The 20,552-nt window shown below is 38.8% G+C and overlaps 1 protein-coding gene across 5 annotated transcripts in view; it reads left to right on the top strand.

Annotated features, from left to right (window-relative positions):
- Positions 1-20,552, top strand: part of ZNF217 (zinc finger protein 217) — a 33,183-nt gene that overhangs the window by 3,963 nt on the left and 8,668 nt on the right. For 4 of the 5 annotated variants that reach the window (XM_083744161.1, XM_083744162.1, XM_083744159.1 and 1 more), the window contains exons 2-3: positions 15,636-17,401; positions 20,153-20,278. In XM_083744161.1, the coding sequence (XP_083600287.1) occupies positions 16,000-17,401; positions 20,153-20,278 (1,528 nt within the window). In that variant the 5' untranslated portion in view covers positions 15,636-15,999. Of the gene's footprint in view, positions 1-9,543; positions 11,510-11,612; positions 14,709-15,635; positions 17,402-20,152; positions 20,279-20,552 lie in introns of those variants that run through there. The other variant, XM_083744160.1, reaches the window with a different exon arrangement.

Here is a 20,552-nt window from a genome sequence, read left to right on the forward strand (position 1 = left end):
CATCGCTTCTGATGGGTGGAAAGGGTGGGGGGGCTGAGGGGCGAGTAGAAGAAAGAATCTAGCATATAGCCAAAAGCAGAAATAGGAACTTAATCATGTAGATGAAGTGAAATCTTTTACAGAAGAATGTGAAAAGGGAAGTTTCTGCATGTGAAGGGAACAGAAGGAAATAACACACTTACAAATATGTCGTGGGGGGGAGAGAAGAGTCATATCATTCTTCACAATGTATTAGGCCTTGAGAAGCTTGCCTGATATGATCAGGAAGGCAGAGAAATAAAACGCCTAACTACACACTGAATAGCAGGCATTGACTTGCTGACCACTTCTGTTGGCAGCTAGGGGCTGGTTTTTGTGTCTGCAAAGGTATCTGAGCACAGTGCTCTTATAACAATGGCTTGCAAATGTTTTCTCTCGCCATGTTTTGTTACACTTCAGGGGGTCTTCTGTAGATTTGGGACTTGAGATCCCTTTTTTTAAAAAAAAATGTTATGACTTCATGATTAGTTGTTTTCTGGATCATCATGAAAGGATTGGCTCACATAAGTAGGTTAAACTGCTTTCTTTGGAGGTGGGGGAGGGAAAGTAGGTGGAGTTTGATCCTCTCTTCTCTCCCCCCCCCCCCCAGTTTTATGTGAATTGATGAGTCAGTATTTAAGATGTGCAATAGGCATGCCAGCCTGTGATGGGACATCAGTTACTTCTTTTTATTAAGAACTCCCACTTGAGAGAATACTAAAATGTATATGTTGCATGGTTAATAAATCTGGGGGTGGGGGAAAGAGAGAGAGGAGAATTCCCTTGGTTTTCTTGAAGTGATGCTACTGTTGAGGCTTTATTCAGATAATCATCATGCATAACAAACAGCTGTAGCTGAGAAAATATTTCAGTGGACTATTGATTGATCTGACATACCAAGTTATATTCCCTTCTGCAAAGTTTGAGTCGTTGATTTCAGTTTCATTGTGGTTGTGTGTGCATTCATTGGATTTGTTTTTGGTTTTTGGAGAGAAAGAAGAGTGTTAGCCTGTTTGGAAAAACTTAGCATGTACATATAGCTATTTGATAATAGTGGGTTTTTAAAAATATAAAATAAAAATGTATAAGGTTCATTCAATTATGTCTTCATCGCTTTGGAGCTGCTTGAATGACTTGACATGAGATTAGGTGCAACAAAAGAGAAGGCAGGGGAACAACAGCTGCCTTCCAGTTCTGAGGCACTATTGCTCTTAGCAGGAAGGCATTTTATCTTTTAGTGCTGTGTTGTCAGGTTTAAATGTTAAATATTTATATTCCTGTGAAAGGTTGTTAGACTACACTTGTGTGTTAAAAAAAAAAGCACACACAAACCATGCATTTACTAGAGCCTTAAAAAAAAAAGATGGCTTATATTTCTGCCTTTACCACAGCCTGTTTAAGATCTGATGTTAAAATACCAAATCATCCCAACTTTTAGCTCAACTTATTTTTTGGCTCTGAAAAGAGCCACCACTAGTTTGTACTTGCTTGGCTGCTGTGTGGTAAGAACTTTTTAAGGTGTGGCTTTAATGGCAGCTGACGATTCTTGCTGAGAAACAAGTCTTATTTTTGGTACGTGTCTCTATGGAAATTCTATGTGAGGCAAAATTGCAACATTGAATGTCCCCTTTAAAGGGGGGAAAAAGATTTTATATTGTCCACTGAATAGCTCTTCCTTAAAGGAAATAAAGACCAGTGCTGAAAACTTCCTCCCAAGTTACATATTCAGCATACATATTTTAAAGTATGGGTGTCTTTTCTATAAAGTTTCAACATAAATAGCTTTTTCATGACCTATAGATGTTGGGGTTTTCTAGTTGGTGTTGTTGTTCCAAACCACAGCATGTCTTATAATGGTAACCCATTTTAGAGTAGATGGGAAGCCATTTCCTGGATTTGTTTTAATTAAGCAGTGTTATTTATAAATTTGTGGTTCTTAAAAAGTGCCATAGCGAAGGGAGGCTATATTTATAGGGGTTTTAAGAGGATTGCTACTGATTCCTTCAAGAGAAATTGCATTAGATTCCAGATGGAGAGCTATTGGGTAGCTTGGAATATCTCCTTTGTTTTGGTGGAGACTGGCAAGGCGAGGGGGTGGCGATATGACTGGAAAAAAGGTACTCTGCACTATTCTTTCACATTTGTTTGTTTCATTTAGGGCTTCTTTGAAAAACTCTCTGCCTCTCAAACACTTAGCTGCATTACTTGAGAGTGTTGCTATACTTTGCATCAGTGAAATTGCACGGTTGAAGGTTTTATTTGCCTCCTATATGTACAAGATCAAAGTGAAAAGCATGTCCCTGATCCTAATCGTGTTGCTTGAAAGTAAGTCCTACTGCTATTAGTGTGGTATAATTCCAAGCAGTATGTTCAGCATCAAGGTGCAAATTATTGCATGTCTGCTTGGAAAAATAGTTGAAAATGAAATTGCAGATCTCATTTGACTTTCAGTATGGTAGCAGCTGTGTAAAACTGAGACTTTGTAATTAGGCTTTTATAGGCTAGGGAAGTACTGTAGTGATAAATATGGCCTAGTTTTAAAAATATCTAAAAGAGAAAATTCTCACTACTTCTATGCCAGGTATGGTGAAATGTTATTCATACCACACACAAAAAAACACACTCTATTGGTGAATGAAGGACTTCTTTCAGCTCTTTACCTATAGTTAAAATGACTAAGCTTTCCTATCTTTAGGCAAATTTGAAAGAGAAGCTTGACCTTTGAGTTTACTTGCTTCCACAGAGATTCAGATGATTAAATAAGTAAGGCTATTGGACTGTCATTTACTTATTTATCTCATGTCATCCTTTCCAGTTCAACCTACTATTTAAATGTAGAAAATCAGCAAAATTTCTGCCACAGCAGGGCTGCCATTACTAAGCTTACAAGCCCTCCTTTATTCTCATTCTCTTGATTAGAACATCAGGAGTCCAATACAATTGCCCCCCTTCACATAATTACATTTGCTACGCCTTTGGCATAAAAGATATTCATTCATTATGAACACTTTTTGAGCATTTTTAATGACACTCAAATCTGTGTAAGGCTCCAGCAAATAAAAATTAGCAGATGAATAATACAGAAAAGTATAAAAAGGTTGGATCCTATCACTGGAGATTTGTAACCACTTACAGTATTTGAATTGGGGAAAACATGTTTGTATAATGTCTTGTGTAATCAAGTTTTTGGACCTTAGAAATTGGGTGAGTAATCTGTGCAGCTTGTATGTGTAAATGTGGATTAACAATTGTAAATTTAAGTTTACTAGCCCAAATTTAGTGAGCTGGTAGCATTTATATTCTTGTTCTCAATCTGGGGCAAACATATGGTGGTTCTTTAAAAGTATGTTTTGTAGTTTATCAGTAGTTAGCTGAATTCTTGGTTTAACCTTTTTAAAATTGGTTCATAATAAAGTTAAATAACGTTTTGCTCTAAGCAAGGAATCCTTGGGTCTGTTCAACAATTAGAAGAATTCCACAAGTAGGAATTTTCTCCTTTTCTCAACCTCCTGAACTGTTCACATCAACTATATCAGCAGCTTTAATTAGCATCCTTGAATGACATAGCAAAAGAGGTTAGTAAATAGCATTTTGTGTTGCCCGTTTGTGTATGTTAGAAAAGTAGGGGGGTAGCACATAAATTGGCTCATGAGGGTGTTCCACTTTTGGGGAAACAATTTCTGGCACTTTGGATAACATGACAAATTCCTTTTTGCCAGATGAGTCTCTTAGTCAGTTGGGGTGATCAAAAGGAATATTGAAAATAACAGTCCAGGTTTAGAAAGCATAGATCAGGGTCAGCAACCTTTTTTCAGCCGTGGGCCGGTCCACCGTCCCTCAGACCATGTGGTGGGCCAAACTATATTTTGGAAAAGAAAAAAAAAAGAACGAATTCCTATGCCCCACAAATAACCCAGAGATGCATATTAAATAAAAGCACACATTCTACTCATGTAAAAACACCAGGCAGGCCCCACAAATAACCCACAGATGCATTTTAAATAAAAGGGCACATTCTACTCATGTAAAAACACGCTGATTCCCGGACTGTCCGTGGGCCGGATTGAGAAGGCGATTGGGCCGCATCTGGTCTTAGGTTGCCTACCCCTGGCATAGATCTTGCATCTGATATATATTTAGATTGCAATGCTATGCACACTTACATAGGAACAACACTTACATACCTGTGAATTCCATTTAATACAGTGGAGTAAAGATGCATAGGATTGTGCTGTTAGGAGTCTTCTGGTTTTGCTTCAGACACATTGGCTTGGTGTCCAGTAAACATTAAATGTAGGATTGTCTTCCTAAAAAGAAACAGAGATCTCCAGAGTAGGTGGGACCCCTGACAATTAAGTCCAGCCACGAACAAACAACATGGGGGTTGTGGCGCTCATCTCGCTTTACAGGCCGAGGGAGACGGCATTTGTCCGCTTCCGCAGACAGTTTTTCCAGGTCATGTGGCCAGCATGACTAAGCTGCTTCTGGTGAAACCAGAGCAGTGCACGGAAATGCTGTTTACCTTTCTGCCGGAGTGGTACCTATTTATCTACTTGCACTTTGATGTGCTTTCGAACTGCTAGGTTGGCAGGAGCTGGGACCAGGGGTTTGAACCACCGACCTTTTGATCGGCAAGCCCAAGCGGCACAGTGGTTTAACCCACAGAGCCACTAAATCTAGGGCAGGGACAATGACTTGTTTCCTCCCCAATACTAGATATCAGAGAAGACATTTAGTTCTTTGATACAGTTTTATTATGTAAACATCTACTCTGAAAACAAATTAACATGTGATTTTTCTTTACTGGTGAATACATTTTGCTTGTAGGTGTCACAATTAAACTGTAGGAAAGGTACTTGGAATAAAACAAAACTTGTTGCAACGTATTTTCACATGATCCTCAAATGCATTTGAATGGAGTAAATAATTTTACCCACTGGGAAATTTTGGCCTATACTTTCAAGGATTATTGGGCTCCTGAGCTGCACAGATGCCGTGAAGTGATCATATTCTTGCTTGTTTAACTAAATATAATTTTTGTTCTTATTAAGGCCGAGTGATTGTAATTATATAACTTGAAATCATGCTGCTTGATAAGTCGGTTATAGCATATGCTGGGTAAGTCAGGGTTGGTGACTATTTTAACAAATGTTGGTTGTTTGGTCAAAAAACACAAATACCAACCATTGCCTTCTTAAAGGTAAAGGGACCCTTGACCATTAGGTCCAGTCGTGGACGACTCTAGGGTTGTGGCGCTCAGCTTGCTTTACTGGCCGAGGGAGCAGGTGTACAGCTTCCGGGACATGTGGCCAGCATGACTAAGCTGCTTCTGGTGAACCAGAGCAGCGCATAGAAACGCTGTTTATGTTCCTGCCGGAGCTGTACCTATTTATCTACGTGCGCTGTGCGCTTTCAAACTGCTAGGTTGGCATGAGCAGGGACCGAACAATGGGAGCTCACGCCGTCACGGGGATTCAAACTGCCAACCTTCTGATCGGCAAGCTCTAGGCTCTGTCGTTTAAACCACAGCACCAAGCTCAATTATGTCTTGTGCACTGTTAAATTGGTCATAGTGATCTCTACAAAGAAGAAACCAGCTGTATTGCTAAATATTAGTTGTACTACAATGATGTTTAGGTTGTGAATTATAAACACCTGGGAGTTGCTTTCATGTACCTTCCTTTTTTTCCTTTTCTTTTTTTTAGTAAAACCTTGGCAATAGGTTTAGTTTTTATTTGAAGAGTTGCAGCTAATCAGAATAGCAATAATCTTTCAGAGCTGTGGTTAATCCTAAAAATTGTTCTATATTAATTCATGATTTCTATAAAACTGATTAATTTGGGTTATATGTTGGCCATGAACAAGTAAAACTCTGTGCTTGCTAGGGTGAGATAGAAGAAACTTGAGAGTATATATATTCAGAAGGAAGAGTTTGGTGTGTCTTGATTTTATAGCTAAAATATTTTTGTGCTTACTGCATTCTGCAGTCAGCACAAAATGGTAGAAATTCGTAGGTGTCATATAATGTGTGAATGTTTGAAGTGGCACACTCAAAGACACACTCTTATCAGCTTGAGGCCCGCATGATGAATGTTCTGCTGGAGTGTATCTCTTCAGACTGCAGGTAGGGGAATCAAATGGTTGAATCATTTCTCCATGTATAAAAAGTTTGCTAGCTTTTGTAGCTGTAGGGAGCCACTTCTTATTCATTCCCTTACATTAAAGTTGCAGGCAAAGTGTTCAAACTACAGGTGAAGTATTCAAACATTTGATTTTCCCACCTGCAGTGTGATGTAGTATAATTTAGCAGCAGATTATTTGAGGGGGAGGCCTTCTGATCAGTTGGCTCTTAATGAAAACTCATTTATTGGCTACAGTCTATCGGGCCCACTGAAGCATTGACTCTGAGACAGTTCACACATTCAGATGAATAAAGTGGAATGAAACTCTGGGAATTAACCAGTTCTTCCTGCAGGTGTTGCATCATGTGTTTATACGCTGCCCATATTAAACAAAATTAAACACATCACAGTATATGGAAAGCAGCAAGAAGTTGGTGTTTCATTCCTTTTCATTTCATGCTGAGAAACATTTGAATGTCCAATACCGTCCAGAGTTTAAAATGGTACAGTCCGAGTAACTTTGTGCCATGCAATTTATTTGACTATGTTGTAAGCTGGTTTGGCAAAACACTGATGAGGCCAAACAGAAATTCTTACAGCTTTTCTACCTTAAGTGATGTAGGGCTGGTAGCAATATCAATATCTGGTATTTTATACATGGTAGGCCTTAAATAGTAATGGCAGTAATAGGCTTTCTTGCTGCAATATTACACACAGCATCCGAAAGAAATTAGATACTATTTGCCAGTTTGGGGTTTCTTTAAAATCCTTTTCACCGTTGAGAGCCTTAAATACTGGGCTGAATCATCTAAAAGTTGATACCCTGCAATAAATCGATACAAATAATTTTTAGTACTTAATCCAATACTTATGAGACATAGGATAGCTGCACATTATCACCATGGAGGTATTTGATTATACTGTAGAATTATTCTTGGTAGGCTAAAGCTTGATCTTAATATTATTAAAATAAAATTGCTTTATAAAGTGAGGTGTTGGAGTTAGATTAACCTTTTATAAGCAGTATTTTAAGGAAATTCAGAGAGTCTGAGAACTTTTTTGAGGACATAGAAATTTTTAAGTGCTGCCTGCTCCTATATAAGAATGAGAACCCCTAACATAAGGAAACTAAAGAACATTGGGCATTTACCAGGACCCATGCTAGTAAGGGGTAGCACCTCTTCAAATGGGAGCCAGCCTGCATTCCACCCTGCCTCTGCCAGCCCTGTAGCATTTACATATAAAGGAATACCAAATACTAAACATTCCCCGTCACTTCAGTGGATATTGTTTTTCCTAGACTAAGGTACTTTTAAAAAGCACCCCTTTCAAGGCTGAAGTATTTTAATGGTAGGTCTTAATGTTTTCACACATAATGTATCTTATCCAAATGCAGTACTCTTTAGCCTAGGCTCCAATTCTCTCAAATATGCTAATCCATACACCCAGCAAAAGGCAGATACAAAAAGACAGAAGGAGTGTTTCAGCTGTTTTGCTTCTGCTCTGGGTCGGGCTGACAGAACTAATTGGTCCCTACTCTGTATGTGCTGGAACTTCTAGTATTAATTAGAATGTGTTTAGTGTCTTGTTCAAAACTAGACACAGGTATCTCCATCCCAAAGATACTCCAGTGTGATAGTGTTCTTCTGTCTCAAACTTCAGATGGGAACATAGAAAGGGATTAATAAAGGATATGGGGGATAAGATAATTTTTTTAGAGATGTCTGGCAATTCTTAGGCACATTACATGCCATGAATATTTTTCCATTGTTAACTGGAAGCTACTGCATGTTTGCTGGTTTTAGTGAGATGTGTTGGTGATTCTTTGGATTGCAACCTCTTTCTTTCAATTGGGCTAGTCCTAGTGGGATTTTGGTTCCCTCTCTCTCAAATAACAGGCCCTTGAGATATATCTTACATTAATTTCTGTAATTCTGCACCAGCATTAAAAGTAGTTTGCCAAGCGGCCCAGAGGCTGCCCTTCTAGAAACATCAATCCCCAAACCCCTTGGGCATGTGAAGCAAACGGAATGACTTCTTTGAATCCTGACCACTACACTAAAAAGCATGAATGCGCCAAACTAAGACAGCTGTGATACTGTGTAGATTGAATTGGCTCAAGTGGCGGTAATACTTGTAGAAATAATTCATTTAAAATGTTTGCATTTAGCCAAATGGTGTGTGTAGTAGAGGGAGCAACAGCAGTGCTCCTTTCTGTGGCTACTGGGAGGGTTGACTGCCTGGGGAGAGATTCTCAAAATCCTACAGACTTTACGACACCTTCCCATGGACCATATGATTGTGCCCTCAATATGCTATAGCAAAAAAAAAAAGGCCCTTTCCAGTTCTGATACCCTTATGGAACTTGTGTATGGAGATGTACATTGGCAACCTATTAACATGTAAAATGTTCTTGTGGCAAAACCTGAAAATGTCCTTAAGTACCAGCATTCACTATTTTATGGACATGCTTAGTAAAGAAAAGGAATGTAGCTTTTTCTAATGAAGGCAGTCAACAATTGATACAAAATATGTGACTCTCGACTGGCTGTAGCTGCTCATGGCTGTAAAATCTGTGCCTGTAGTGATACATGACTATTCTAGCTTACTTGTAAGATCAGTGCATTTTAAAATAATGTTTATGCTAAAACTATGCAGCTGTTGGAAACATTTACATGGGAGTTAGGGTCAAATGCCCAAACTTCTAGATTATTTTATTTCGATCTCTTCTGCAGCTGAAACAATATGTAGGGAGTTCTTTTTCTCACAAAATAGTTATGCTTTGTGTCCTACTGATTTTAATCTTTTGAATCAAGTATACTTTGTTTCCTATGCATACACAGGAGTTAAATAGTTCCAAAATTGGGCAGCATATATTCCATAAATAAAGCGTAGGCTGTAATACACAAAGTCCAATTTAAATGTTTCTCCCTTTTATGTGTGTGTATTTAAAGATACCTTCTCTGAATCATGGATCCTACCTACACTCTAGATATGTTATTATATAAAATACTAGGTTGATAAAATGGAAGGAAAACTTTCAGTTGGTTTATAAACTTCTATTTCAAGTGATTTTTCAAATGTTCTCTGATACCATTACCCAGAAATAGATCTTACAAAATTATATGATGATATAAAGATTCTTAAGTTTCTCTTCTATAAGAAGAAACTCAATCTGAGTACTAATCAGGTCTTTAAAAATTGTAGCACCTCAAATTTAAACAGGAATTTGAATAGATGATCGTCTGTGCTCATCCAATGCAGAGTGCAAAACAGATTATCAGTTTGCATTTGTTGTCTCATTTTTGTGTGTAACACCAAGAATTTTGAATGAGCTGTGTGAAGTTGTTGTGCTGTGCCTTGCATTTTGGCTACCTTTTTACAAATGCCTCTTAATTGGTCTTGGAGTTTGTTTAATAAGAGCCTTAATACACAGCAGAGTTGAGTGTTGGACTAATGTGATGAGTTTTCCCAACTGACATTCTTTATCTACACAGTTGAACTTTTAATTAAACATCTGAGTTCATACAGATACCTGCTCCGTTCACACATGACGTCTCAGTGAGTCAGCACCTGTACAGAAGCCACCCAGAACTTGGAGTGTTGGCTGCTGCCTACTCACTCCAAAGTAGCCTCATCTTTTCTTACTGAGAAGCACAAGGGAGTTGTGTTCCAGCTATTTTGCTTTCTGAAGCCAGCTGCTTTGCTTGCTGTTCAGTCAGGAGCCAACAGGGAAAGAAAATGGTCAGGAGGCAACTTCCTTGTTCCTTTTTTATGAAAAAGTGAAGCCCTACAAGAATGCCATTGTTCTTCCTCCACTGTTGCAGGTAGTATGCAACTAAACACCTGTTGCTAGGAATCACAAGTGGGATAATTCAGATTCTGCTTGCAGGTTTCCCATTGTCATCTGGTTGGCCTTTATAAGAACAGGATGTTGCACTAAATGGCCTTGGTCTGGAAGGCTGAAACAGAGTGTTTGGCTTAAAGGCTGTCGTGTGAAGAGAGTATAGAGAGGTAAAGCATATTTCCTCATTAAACTGAAGCAACAGTAAAATGTAAAACTGCTGTTGTTTCATTAAAGTTTATTATTCTTGCAAGATGCATTGTGGTGTCAAGGTCCCTTAACACTTAAACAGGGAAATTGGAAGTGCTGCAATGCCAGGTCAGAATTAAGCTACACTATAGAAATGCAGTCTGGTCTGTAGAACTCTCTCAAACAGAAGTCTGCAATAACATACATTGGTTATGTTTTATGAAGGTACCACAGATTCACTTATGTTTTCACAAAATACCCTATATTAAAAGCCTAACAATTGGACTATTATGTTAATAAAAGGTATATCTTCATATACTGTATGTATAATTTTTAACAACTAGAGAATGAGAAAATAGATTTGAATACTGTCAAGTAGAATTGAAAATTCGTAAGGTATTTTTGATCTTTCTGTCCTTCCCCCTGCCCTACAAATGGTAGACATGAGATTACACAGAGGACTTTCAGGCTCATGTTATTCAACAAAAAGAAGCACACAGAGGTCTGTTCAGCTATCGGAGAAATATGAGCAATGTAGTTTTGCATCTAGCTTAAGATTTAAGGGCCTACTGACATGAATGGTTTCTAAGGTAATGCCTGTAAACACAATTATATTGTTCACAAAGAAAAGTCAGTTGACTGGTGTACAGAGAGAAAATATAGCACACATCTGCCAATGTTTGTTGGACTTAAGTAACAAAAAACAAAACAAAAAACAGCCATTATCCTTGTTGGATGAAGTAATTAAGAAAATATTGATATTTTTCATTACTAGGATTTGCTGGTAGCTTGTTAAATACATGATGAATTTAATGTGCAGTTATCACAGGACAGACATAAATTCAATATATGAAAGTGTTTCTGTTAGTTATGAAGTCAAGGGAAATCTATACAAAACAAGAATTAGCTGTTGGACAGGATTGCTGTAGATACATGTCTGAAAACCACTAGGAATTATTGGTTCCCTGTGAGGAAAAAGGAGCAGTTCAAACTGCTTTTTTTAAAGCTGCATGTGATACATACTACATTTTATGTATGAGCACAAATGTGTATTACACAGGAGTTTAATTGACAGGAATATGCATGATCCTGTGCCTTGTGTGCACACAGGAATATTGTATGATGAAAATGGGGTAGTGAAACTTTTTTCAAAACTATATCCATTCTAGCTAGTTGAATAGCACCTTTAAAAACACACACACACACACACACACACACACACACACATTTATGGGTATCATACAGTGAGTTGGGCATGGAAACTTTTCAGTTTGGGCTATGATCCCAAGGCTATGATCCCATGACTGACCCTGTAATGTAGAAAAAGCTCACATAGGTAGGTTAAAACAAAAAAATTCCTTCCAGTAGCACCTTAAAGACCAACTAAGTCAGTTCTTGGTATGAGCTTTCGTGTGCATGCACACTTCTTCAGATACCAGGTAGGTTAAGTGGGTCCAGAAATCCAGATGTCATGTCTGCATGGGCAACTCATCATACCCCCAGGATTTATAGCACAAGGATTCTTTTCCATCTGCTCACCCACCCTCTGTTGTGTATTTCCTAGAACGCATTAGTTTCTATTGTTCTCCAAAGCATGGTGTAAAGTGAAAGGAAAGACCCTTCCCCTCCCCTATACGTGCCAAAGGCCTTTGTGTGGGGGTTGGAGGCTCCTGCAGTACTGGAATTTAGGTTATAGAGAGGAAGATGCAGTGCTGATCTCTCTTGCTGCTTCTGCCACTTCCCATCATGAAGTGATGTGAACTTCAGTGGGCCTTGATTCCCAGTGATAGGCAAACTCTTTCCTAACTTGAAAGTAGACACATGGTATACTGTAGTTTTAAATACGTTAACTCAAATTCTCTAGTTTTTAAAAAGGAACAATTTAACCTAGCTGCATGGTGATGGTGGTTTGGCACTGTTGCCTTTAGAGAAAGAAAGTTCTGTAGCTTTTCATGGGTGAATGTTCAACAAAATGAGGAAAGAAGATGATCCAAATTTGTCCTAATTGTGGTTTTCTGGACACAGATTTTTTTTTTAAAAAAGGTACAGTCTTGTGCCTTATTTTGTATAAAGTCTGCATTGTAGACTGTTCTGTTTCCAAATATAGATTGACATCTCCCATTGGTTTCTATCATTCTCCAAAGCTTGTTTACTGTTCTTAAAGTGAACACTTGATCTTGAAGCTACAAGAAATTCTCATGTTGATTTATTTTCTATGGTCAGTTTTCAGTACAGTCCGTGGTATGCTTGGGTGTTATTTCCGCATAAAAAGCTCAGTTCCTGCTCCTAAAAGCTTCCTGTCTGATCATTTCATTTGTCATATCTTCCCTTATGACTTGTCATCTGCTCAGTGTTAAAATGAAGTGGTTTGCTCCAGAAGTGGTTTAGTCCTTGCTGGCCACATGACCTGGAAAGCTGTCTATGGACAAACACCGGTTCCCTCGGCCTGAAAGCGAGATGAGCGCCGCAAACCCATAGTCACCTTTGACTGGACTTAACCACACTAAATGTAGTGTGTGTACATGTGCCAATTTTGGAAGTGGCAATTTGGTGTTAAAGGGCTTTGGCTTTTCATGCTGACTTCTTTGTTTGCAAGAATGGAGCTTCTGAACCCTAGAGTTACATCCAGTACCCCATGTGGAAAATCTGATCAAGGATTTATGAGTTGTGGGTTCAGAAGACACTGAAGTGAGTTGTGAAACTCCAGGTGCCTTGGGTGTTGCTTCTGTAGTAACTAGAACATTTGGATTTCAAACCACAAGGAATTTGTGGTGTGCCTGCATGTTTGTCAAGATCATTTTAGATTTGGAAATGGTTGCAGTGTTTACCATTTTTTAATACAGTACTGACAAATAAATTCTAGCTGCACTGGGATCCATGGAGCTGAAAGCGAAGAGACATTACATCTAGAATAGGCATCAAGCATGTAATGGAAGGATGGGGAACCTGTGTTCTTCAAGGGGTTACAGGACTACAACTTCATTCCTCAATCCATGTCACTCTTGGTAGACATAATGCTATTGACAGGTGACATCTCTTGGTTTAATCGAAAGAACCCATGTGGTGGCGTGCTTAGAAATGTTCGACTAGGACTTGGGAGTCATGGGTTCGGATCCCCTGTCAAGTCATGAAACTCACTCTTGACTTGGGTCATATCCTAACAGGGTTGTTGTGAGGATGATGTGAGGGTGGAAGAACTAAGTGCCTTGAGCTCCTTGGAGGAAATGTGTTATAAAAATGTAGCATTTCTTATTAATATGTTTTGGATTGTGAGTGAAGGCATAAGCCTGGTACGCTTGGAGGGAATGCATTGTGTAGTGTGGTTTCAAATTGTGTTGCCTACGCCAGTCCTGTGTCAGCATTTCACTTTATTTAACAAAGTTTTTATACTGCTTAACTGTAAATAACATCTTTAAGTGGCTTACAAAGAATATGAAACAGAGAATTGGAAGGGACCATGGGGGTCATCTAGTCCAACCCCTGTCAATTGGGGGGTGCGGGTGCTTTTTAAAGTAACACAAAGCTCTCCTCCCCACATCTTGGAGAGGAATAGAAAGCTGAACCGTGTATAAATACTAGTAAATAGGGATAAAATTGTTCCCTGTTAAACGGCATATGCTGGTGTATTGTGGTGACTGACTTGGGGACAAGCTGGTAGTCTTCTGTTCAGTCATTATGAACTCCAGGAAGACACTCTTTCCAACCTCTGCCCCTCCACTCTCACCATTTTATTTGCTTTTATAGTTGTAACCTTTGTGTGCTACCCCCCCTTTTTATACAAAAGTAGTTTATAAATATTTAAATACATTATTAAATGGCGATAATAATACTGACCCATCTTATAGGGTGATTTAGACAAGAATTAAGCTGAAGTACTTTGAAATGCCGTTTTATTTCTGCCAAAATGCAGCCCTGTACAACTTGTTGAGCTTTCTTTTCTTTTTTAAATCAGAAATAAGTGCCTTGAAAGCTGGGTTACCAGGTCTACTGGATCAGTGAAATTAGAATAATTTTTTATTCTGCTTGCTTCTCACTTGAGATTTAAACATGTTATTGCTTAGAATGGATCACCAAAATGCAGCTGCTCAGAAGAGTTTTATTTTAGGGCTAACGTAGTCTTAATCTCTTATCTGGTAGGTCTGCTGCTGATGGTGCTGTTAAGTAATCCAAAGGGTAGGAACTCCATTTGCTGAGTTGGCTGCCTGTTGAAGTAGCAGCAGACAGTGTAGCTTCAAAATGGCTGCCAGATGGGCACTATCCACAGCAGATGTTGCATATAGTCATGAATAAGAGCTTTACTCACACTTTAAATTAATATTAAAAGTTCAACCATTTTTGCAAGGTGAGGGCTCATATAAAACAATCCAAATTGTTTGGATGCAATACAGTGGAATGTAATTCTGCTTCACCTGACTTTTTCAACCAGAATGGAAATGTAGATTTAGGATTTTGGAGGCGAAAGAACTTTAGTAACAATTTCTTACTAGATTTCTTTCACTGAAGCAGCTTCCTCCATATGAATATAAAAGCATGATGTGAGTGTTAACAGTAACTCCCTAGGGCAGCTTCCTCGCAGAAATTAGTAACTTCCTTTGACAGTTGCATCATTTTAAAGATAACTATGTATTGAAATCTGAATTCAATAGCTGTGTTATACTTACTTAATTGTGGAATACACAGAATTGTTTTTTAGACTTGCCTGGGCAAACTGTTAGCTGTAGTTGCAGTTGTTTTTAAACGAATTCTAGGAATAATAATGTTGTTTGGACTAAATGTGTGTGTTTTGCAATAATTTTAAAAGGGAGAAGTCACTTTTTATAAGACAGCCTTAAATATTAGCCATAAAAAGCTACTAGCATGCCAAAAAATAAGACAAAAGGAATACCTGCCCACTTTGAACTCCGCAAGAGGAGCTTGGTAGGATAGATAGATGGTCAACCTCCCTTATGAATAAAAATCAGGCTAGTAAAAAGCCGTGAAATGCAACAGACTGGCTGAGGAGGCATTAAGTGTTTCCTGCTCCTCTGCCTTCCTGCTTCATTTCTGTGTTAGTCGCAGAGAAAGGGCTTTGCCTCCCTTTTTGCCAGCTCATAAATGCAGTAGACTGGACAAGGAGAAATGCTTCACTCTGTCCCTTTTCCATAAGCCCTGCTGCATTTCTATGCTACGTAGAGAGAAATGACCTTCACTTTGTCCAGCATAGAAGCCTAGTAATACACATATTTTCCTCTAAGCTGTAATTTCTTTTATCAAATTCCATACATTTTCCTCCCTGACATTCCTGGTTATCTATGGTGCCTTCAGGGAGTAGTTTATTACTTAATCTGAATATTGGTAGCAGTATAAAACATGAATAAATCATATAAAATATACTAGTTTAATCTCTTGTTTTTAAACAAAAGTATTTTATTGTATCCATATTTCCTTTGTTAATGTTTGTGTGTTAAATCTTCTCTCCATAGGTGGTGAATTTCTTGGTGCTGCTAAACCATTTCCATATTTCTTTGGGCTTAAGAAGAGCTAACTTTTTTACATGTGGAGATATATGCAGGCTAGTTTCTTTGAAGTTTAAATGAACTGAAAAAGCTTCACGGAGAGCATAAACAATCCAATACCTTCATTGGAGAACTGATGGGACACTTTTATAAATAGTTTGTATTGCGTGAGGCTTTCTACCCCTACCGATGAGCAAAAACATTCAGCAAACTTCTCTTGATGGTCCTCTGGGCTTGGACATTTGTGAGTAAACAGGTGGGAAGCCACTGAAGTGGCCTTAATCTCCAACGCAAAAAAGCCTAGAATCCATGTTAACATCTTCAAAGGAATATGCCTACTCAACCTCTTTTAGCATATATGGATGGACCAGATGGCATAGCAAGTACTGTTGGTTCACGTATGGAGAACAATGATGCCACTATGCCAATAAAAGGGGCCAACACAATCTCGTACAAGAACTTGCAAGACAAGTTCTTAATGCAAGGGGAAGGATGCATGCCTTTGGACTGCATGTTTTGTGATCAGACTTTCAAGCATCCAGAAGATCTTGGTAAGCATGTCTTAATGCAGCACAGGCCAACACTCTGCGAACCAGCAGTTCTGCGTGTAGAAGCGGAATACCTTAGCCATCTTGATAAAGGACAAGTGAAAACAGACTTGCCACCCTCAGATGCCAATGAAAAGGATAGCCAAGATTTCAGTTGCGTGGTTTGTGGACAAACATTTGAGGAGGCATATGATGTTGAGGCCCACATGAGAAAGCACAAGGACTCTTTCACTTACTGGTGCAGTGTTTGTGGGAGGAGATTTAAGGAGCCATGGTTCCTCAAAAATCACATGAGAACACATACTGGTAAGCCTGGTTCTAGAAGCAAGACACCTCAAGGATCAGAGAGTCCTATAACCATAAATGAGGTTGTACAGGACCAAGTAACTGAAAGTATTACATCACCTTACAAAATCTGCATGGTTTGTGGCTTCCTATTTCAGAATAAGGAAAGTTTAATTGAGCACAGTAAAGTACATACCAAAGATTCAGTAGCCAGTGATGATGGCTCACAAGCTGATCCAGGTGACAAAGGAAATGGATCGCCCAGGGAAGAATTTTTGCAGTTTTTAAACTTAAAACCACGTATGCCTCCTAGCAATAAAAAGCAAGAAAAGCCTGTGAAATGGATAGCAGAATTAGATCCGTTCAGTACGTATCAGGCATGGCAACTGGCTACCAAAGGAAAAATTGCTACTGGCCATGGGCAAGTGAAAGAGCCAGGGCATGAAGGAAGTACAGACAATGATGACTCCTCTTCTGATAAAGAAGAGCTTGGGGAAATTTGGAATGCAAACAAAGCAAGCCAGATTGAAAGCACGGGGAAGATCAAGGCAAGCAAAAGTGGAAGTTTCACAGCGATTGGTAATATACCACAAGACAAATTCAAATATCCTGGCCGTGAAGTGCCTTCAATGGAGATGGATTCAAAATTGTCCCAGAACAAAGACAAGCCCACACATTGTTCAGAGTGTGGCAAAGCCTTTCGAACTTACCACCAGCTTGTCCTTCACTCAAGAGTACATAAGAGAGACCGGAAGAATGATTTAGAAGCCAGCTCTGTTGAAGGAAAGCAGCCAAGAGCATGCCTTACAGATGTCGGGACTGTGGATGAGAATGGAGTAGGAGAACGAGGGGAAGGAGGCTCTGAAGATGGATCAGAGGATGGACTAATAGAGACCTTAGGTAAGAGCTACTAAGAAGTTGTGATTCCTTTTTAGCTCACTTGTTTTGTTCACGTATACATTATCTAAACCACATTGATTTATTTATTTTTTAAGTCACTGACAGAGATTTTTGCTAGTAATGCTATATTAACACCCTTTTTCCTAGGTACAGGTACTCAGCATTTTGCTGCTTAAAAGTCATGGCATAATTCCTTTCTTGTAAGTGCACTTAAGGGAAGGAAGCTTGCGTAATCCTTTGTACAGCATGTTCCATGTACACATGACTGCATCTTGCCCTTTCTAGCAATGTGCAGACCTGTAGTTCAGGTTAGTATAATGGAGCACTAGCCATTCTGTTGATGGCTGAATGACTTTTGTTTCTTTGCCATAAAACCTGGAGAAACTTCGTTGTTTCTCAATTCTTTGCCATCTGGTACTGAGGTCCAAGCACTATAGGGACATGTTTGTATATATTCATGATCATTTAGGTTGTGTCATTAGTGCATAGTTGCTAGTGCATTAATTTTTAAAATATGAAAATTTTGAGAAGATAAAAATTGCTCTTATTTTATGAAATGACTAGGTGCATTTCCTGTCCATGTTTTCTGTGTGCACCACCATTCTGCAGCCTTAGCTGAAATTGCACCTCTAAGCAATGGCATTAGAAAGAACCTGAAACTCCCTTTGTTGATTATAATACTGTGCTTGCTGCCCTCTAGTGTTATGTCTTGGTAGTTGCATGTAGGAGCTAGAGGGAGGGAGAGAAAAAACTTTGTTTATATGACTATCAAATGAAGAACTGGAACTAGCTGTGATGAACAGATAACAAAAGATTTCCCTCCTTTAAATGTATTACAGAAAACCAGGCACTTTAAATGTATTACAGAAAACCAGGGTGAACACATTTTTTTTTACTCAAAACAATTAATTTTTATAAAAGAGAAATTCTTCTGTTCCAATACTGTGAAAGACTTATACAAGCAAATGAGCTATGAAGGTGTCCCACACTAGCGTTACAATATTTGAACAAAATTCTGTTTACTGTTGAACTAAAATACTTCCCGTAGGGTTGGGTTTAATACTGTACATTCAGTAATAATAATAAATAATAATATTTGTACCCCACAGATTTGGTAGATTTGTTTCAACTTGTGCAGTGCACTTTGGGTTTGTTCCTCTTGGAAGTCTAACTTTACATTTTGTTTTTCCAGTACATCTATTGTTAAACTAGCAATGCAAGTCTAATAAACTCATTATGCCCACATACACCATGCCACTTAACATTATTTCTAATTTGGGGTGGGGCTGGGATACAGCAACCATACATGTTGCTGTTGCATGCTCAATAACCCAGCCGAAGTGTGTATGTGTTAAATGGCCAACAAAACTCCCAAACAAACATATTTAATCTCCATTCTGGTGACTCCTGCTGTTTCCCACTTTTAAAATGGTCCCAACACAACATAGCATCAGGTCATTTGGGGATTAAGAAGAATAGTTGGGCCACCTATAGACTTGAGTTAAAGCTGTGTCAAAAGTTAAAACTAAAAACCACTCAAAACATCAGCCCCCACCCCCTTGTTGGTATCGTTCTCCATTCTCGGGTGCCCACTCGGAAGCCCCGTCTGGTGGAAATTGCTTGAAACTTAGGAGACCTCAAGGGAAATAATCTGTGTTCTCATGGGGTTTACAAGCTCAGAGTTAATTTTGTTAGAATACGGTGCATAGGCCAATTGATAATGATGTTGATGCTGATAGTGTGTTAATACACTGCATGGTAGTAAAGGAAAAGGAGCAGTAGGGGTAGGAGATGCATGACTCATACTGCATATGTGTCTAGTGGTGGTAGCCACAATAACACATGCTGTTGTCATTATAGATGCCGAACATGCTTGGATCCAGTACAGTGGTACCTTGGTTCCCAAACTTAATCGGTTCCAGAAGTCCGTTCCAAAACCAAAGCATTCCAAAACCAAGGCACGTTTTCCCATAGAAAGTAATGCAACACGGACTTTTAAAAACAACCCCTAAAACAGCATTTTTACTATCTAACAAGACCATTGATCCATAAAATGGATCCATAAAATGAAAGCAATAATCAGTGCACTGTACTATAAAATAAATAAGACAGTATTGTAGATGATAAAAATTAAAATTATTTTTTTTCCTTGCCTGCACTGATGATAGTCATTGTTTGGAGGGGGGACTTTTATCCATTTCCACAGTCACACAATCAATCAGTTGCTGAACTGGGTTCCAGTCAGAAAAACAAGTCACAAAAATGAAGTCACAAGTCAAAGTCCCATAAAAGTAAGAACAAGCCACACAAACAAAAATTGCAAAAAAAAGCAAAAACAAAAGCACCAAATATCACCTCAGAACACTGCAATTTGAAATGGAAGGCTTCAGTTACAATGGGGGGGGGGACAACGAAAATAAGCAGCGCAACAGTACAAACAGAAGGCAGGAAGATTTAATTACGATGGGGGGACACACACAAATAAGCAACACAACAGTACAAACGGAAGGCAGGGAAGCTTTAATTATGATGGGGGGTGCGCAAATTAGCAGCACAACAGTACAAATGGAAGCTCAGGAGCACATTCGGCTTCCAAAGCAAAGTTCGCAAACTGGAACACTGACTTCCAGGTTTGTAGTGTTCAATTTCCAAGTTGTTCGGGAACTAAGCTGTTCGAAAACCGAGATACCACTGTATTCACTTTTATAACATGGTTTGTCTGTGTTTTTTCTTTTTTTCCTCTTTCCAAAGATAAGAACGAAGATGGCATAGAAAGGGCAAAAGTTAAAAACCTTGGCGCCTCTAGAGAATGCAGCTATTGCGGGAAGTATTTCCGCTCAAACTATTACCTCAATATTCATCTCAGAACTCACACAGGTAAAATGAATTAAACTCTCTTCACAATGGTTGGTGCCTGAACTGAAGGAAATTTCATGATTAGGATAATTCCAGCTTTGGTGTTTGATACACTTCCCAGAACCAGCTTACTGCATTCTGAGGAAATACAGTAGGCCCTAGTTGTGACCTCTAGACAGATGAGGTGGTTAAGAGCTATGCTATTAACTCCAAATGTCCAGAATTGTGAGCCAACTGGAAAGGATATTGGAAATCGAGGGATTTACAAATAAGAGAGCACTGCTGCTTGCCTTTT

This window comes from Podarcis gaigeae, assembly GCF_964106915.1.
Source record: "Podarcis gaigeae genome assembly, chromosome: 6".
NCBI classification, from domain to species: domain Eukaryota; kingdom Metazoa; phylum Chordata; class Lepidosauria; order Squamata; family Lacertidae; genus Podarcis; species Podarcis gaigeae.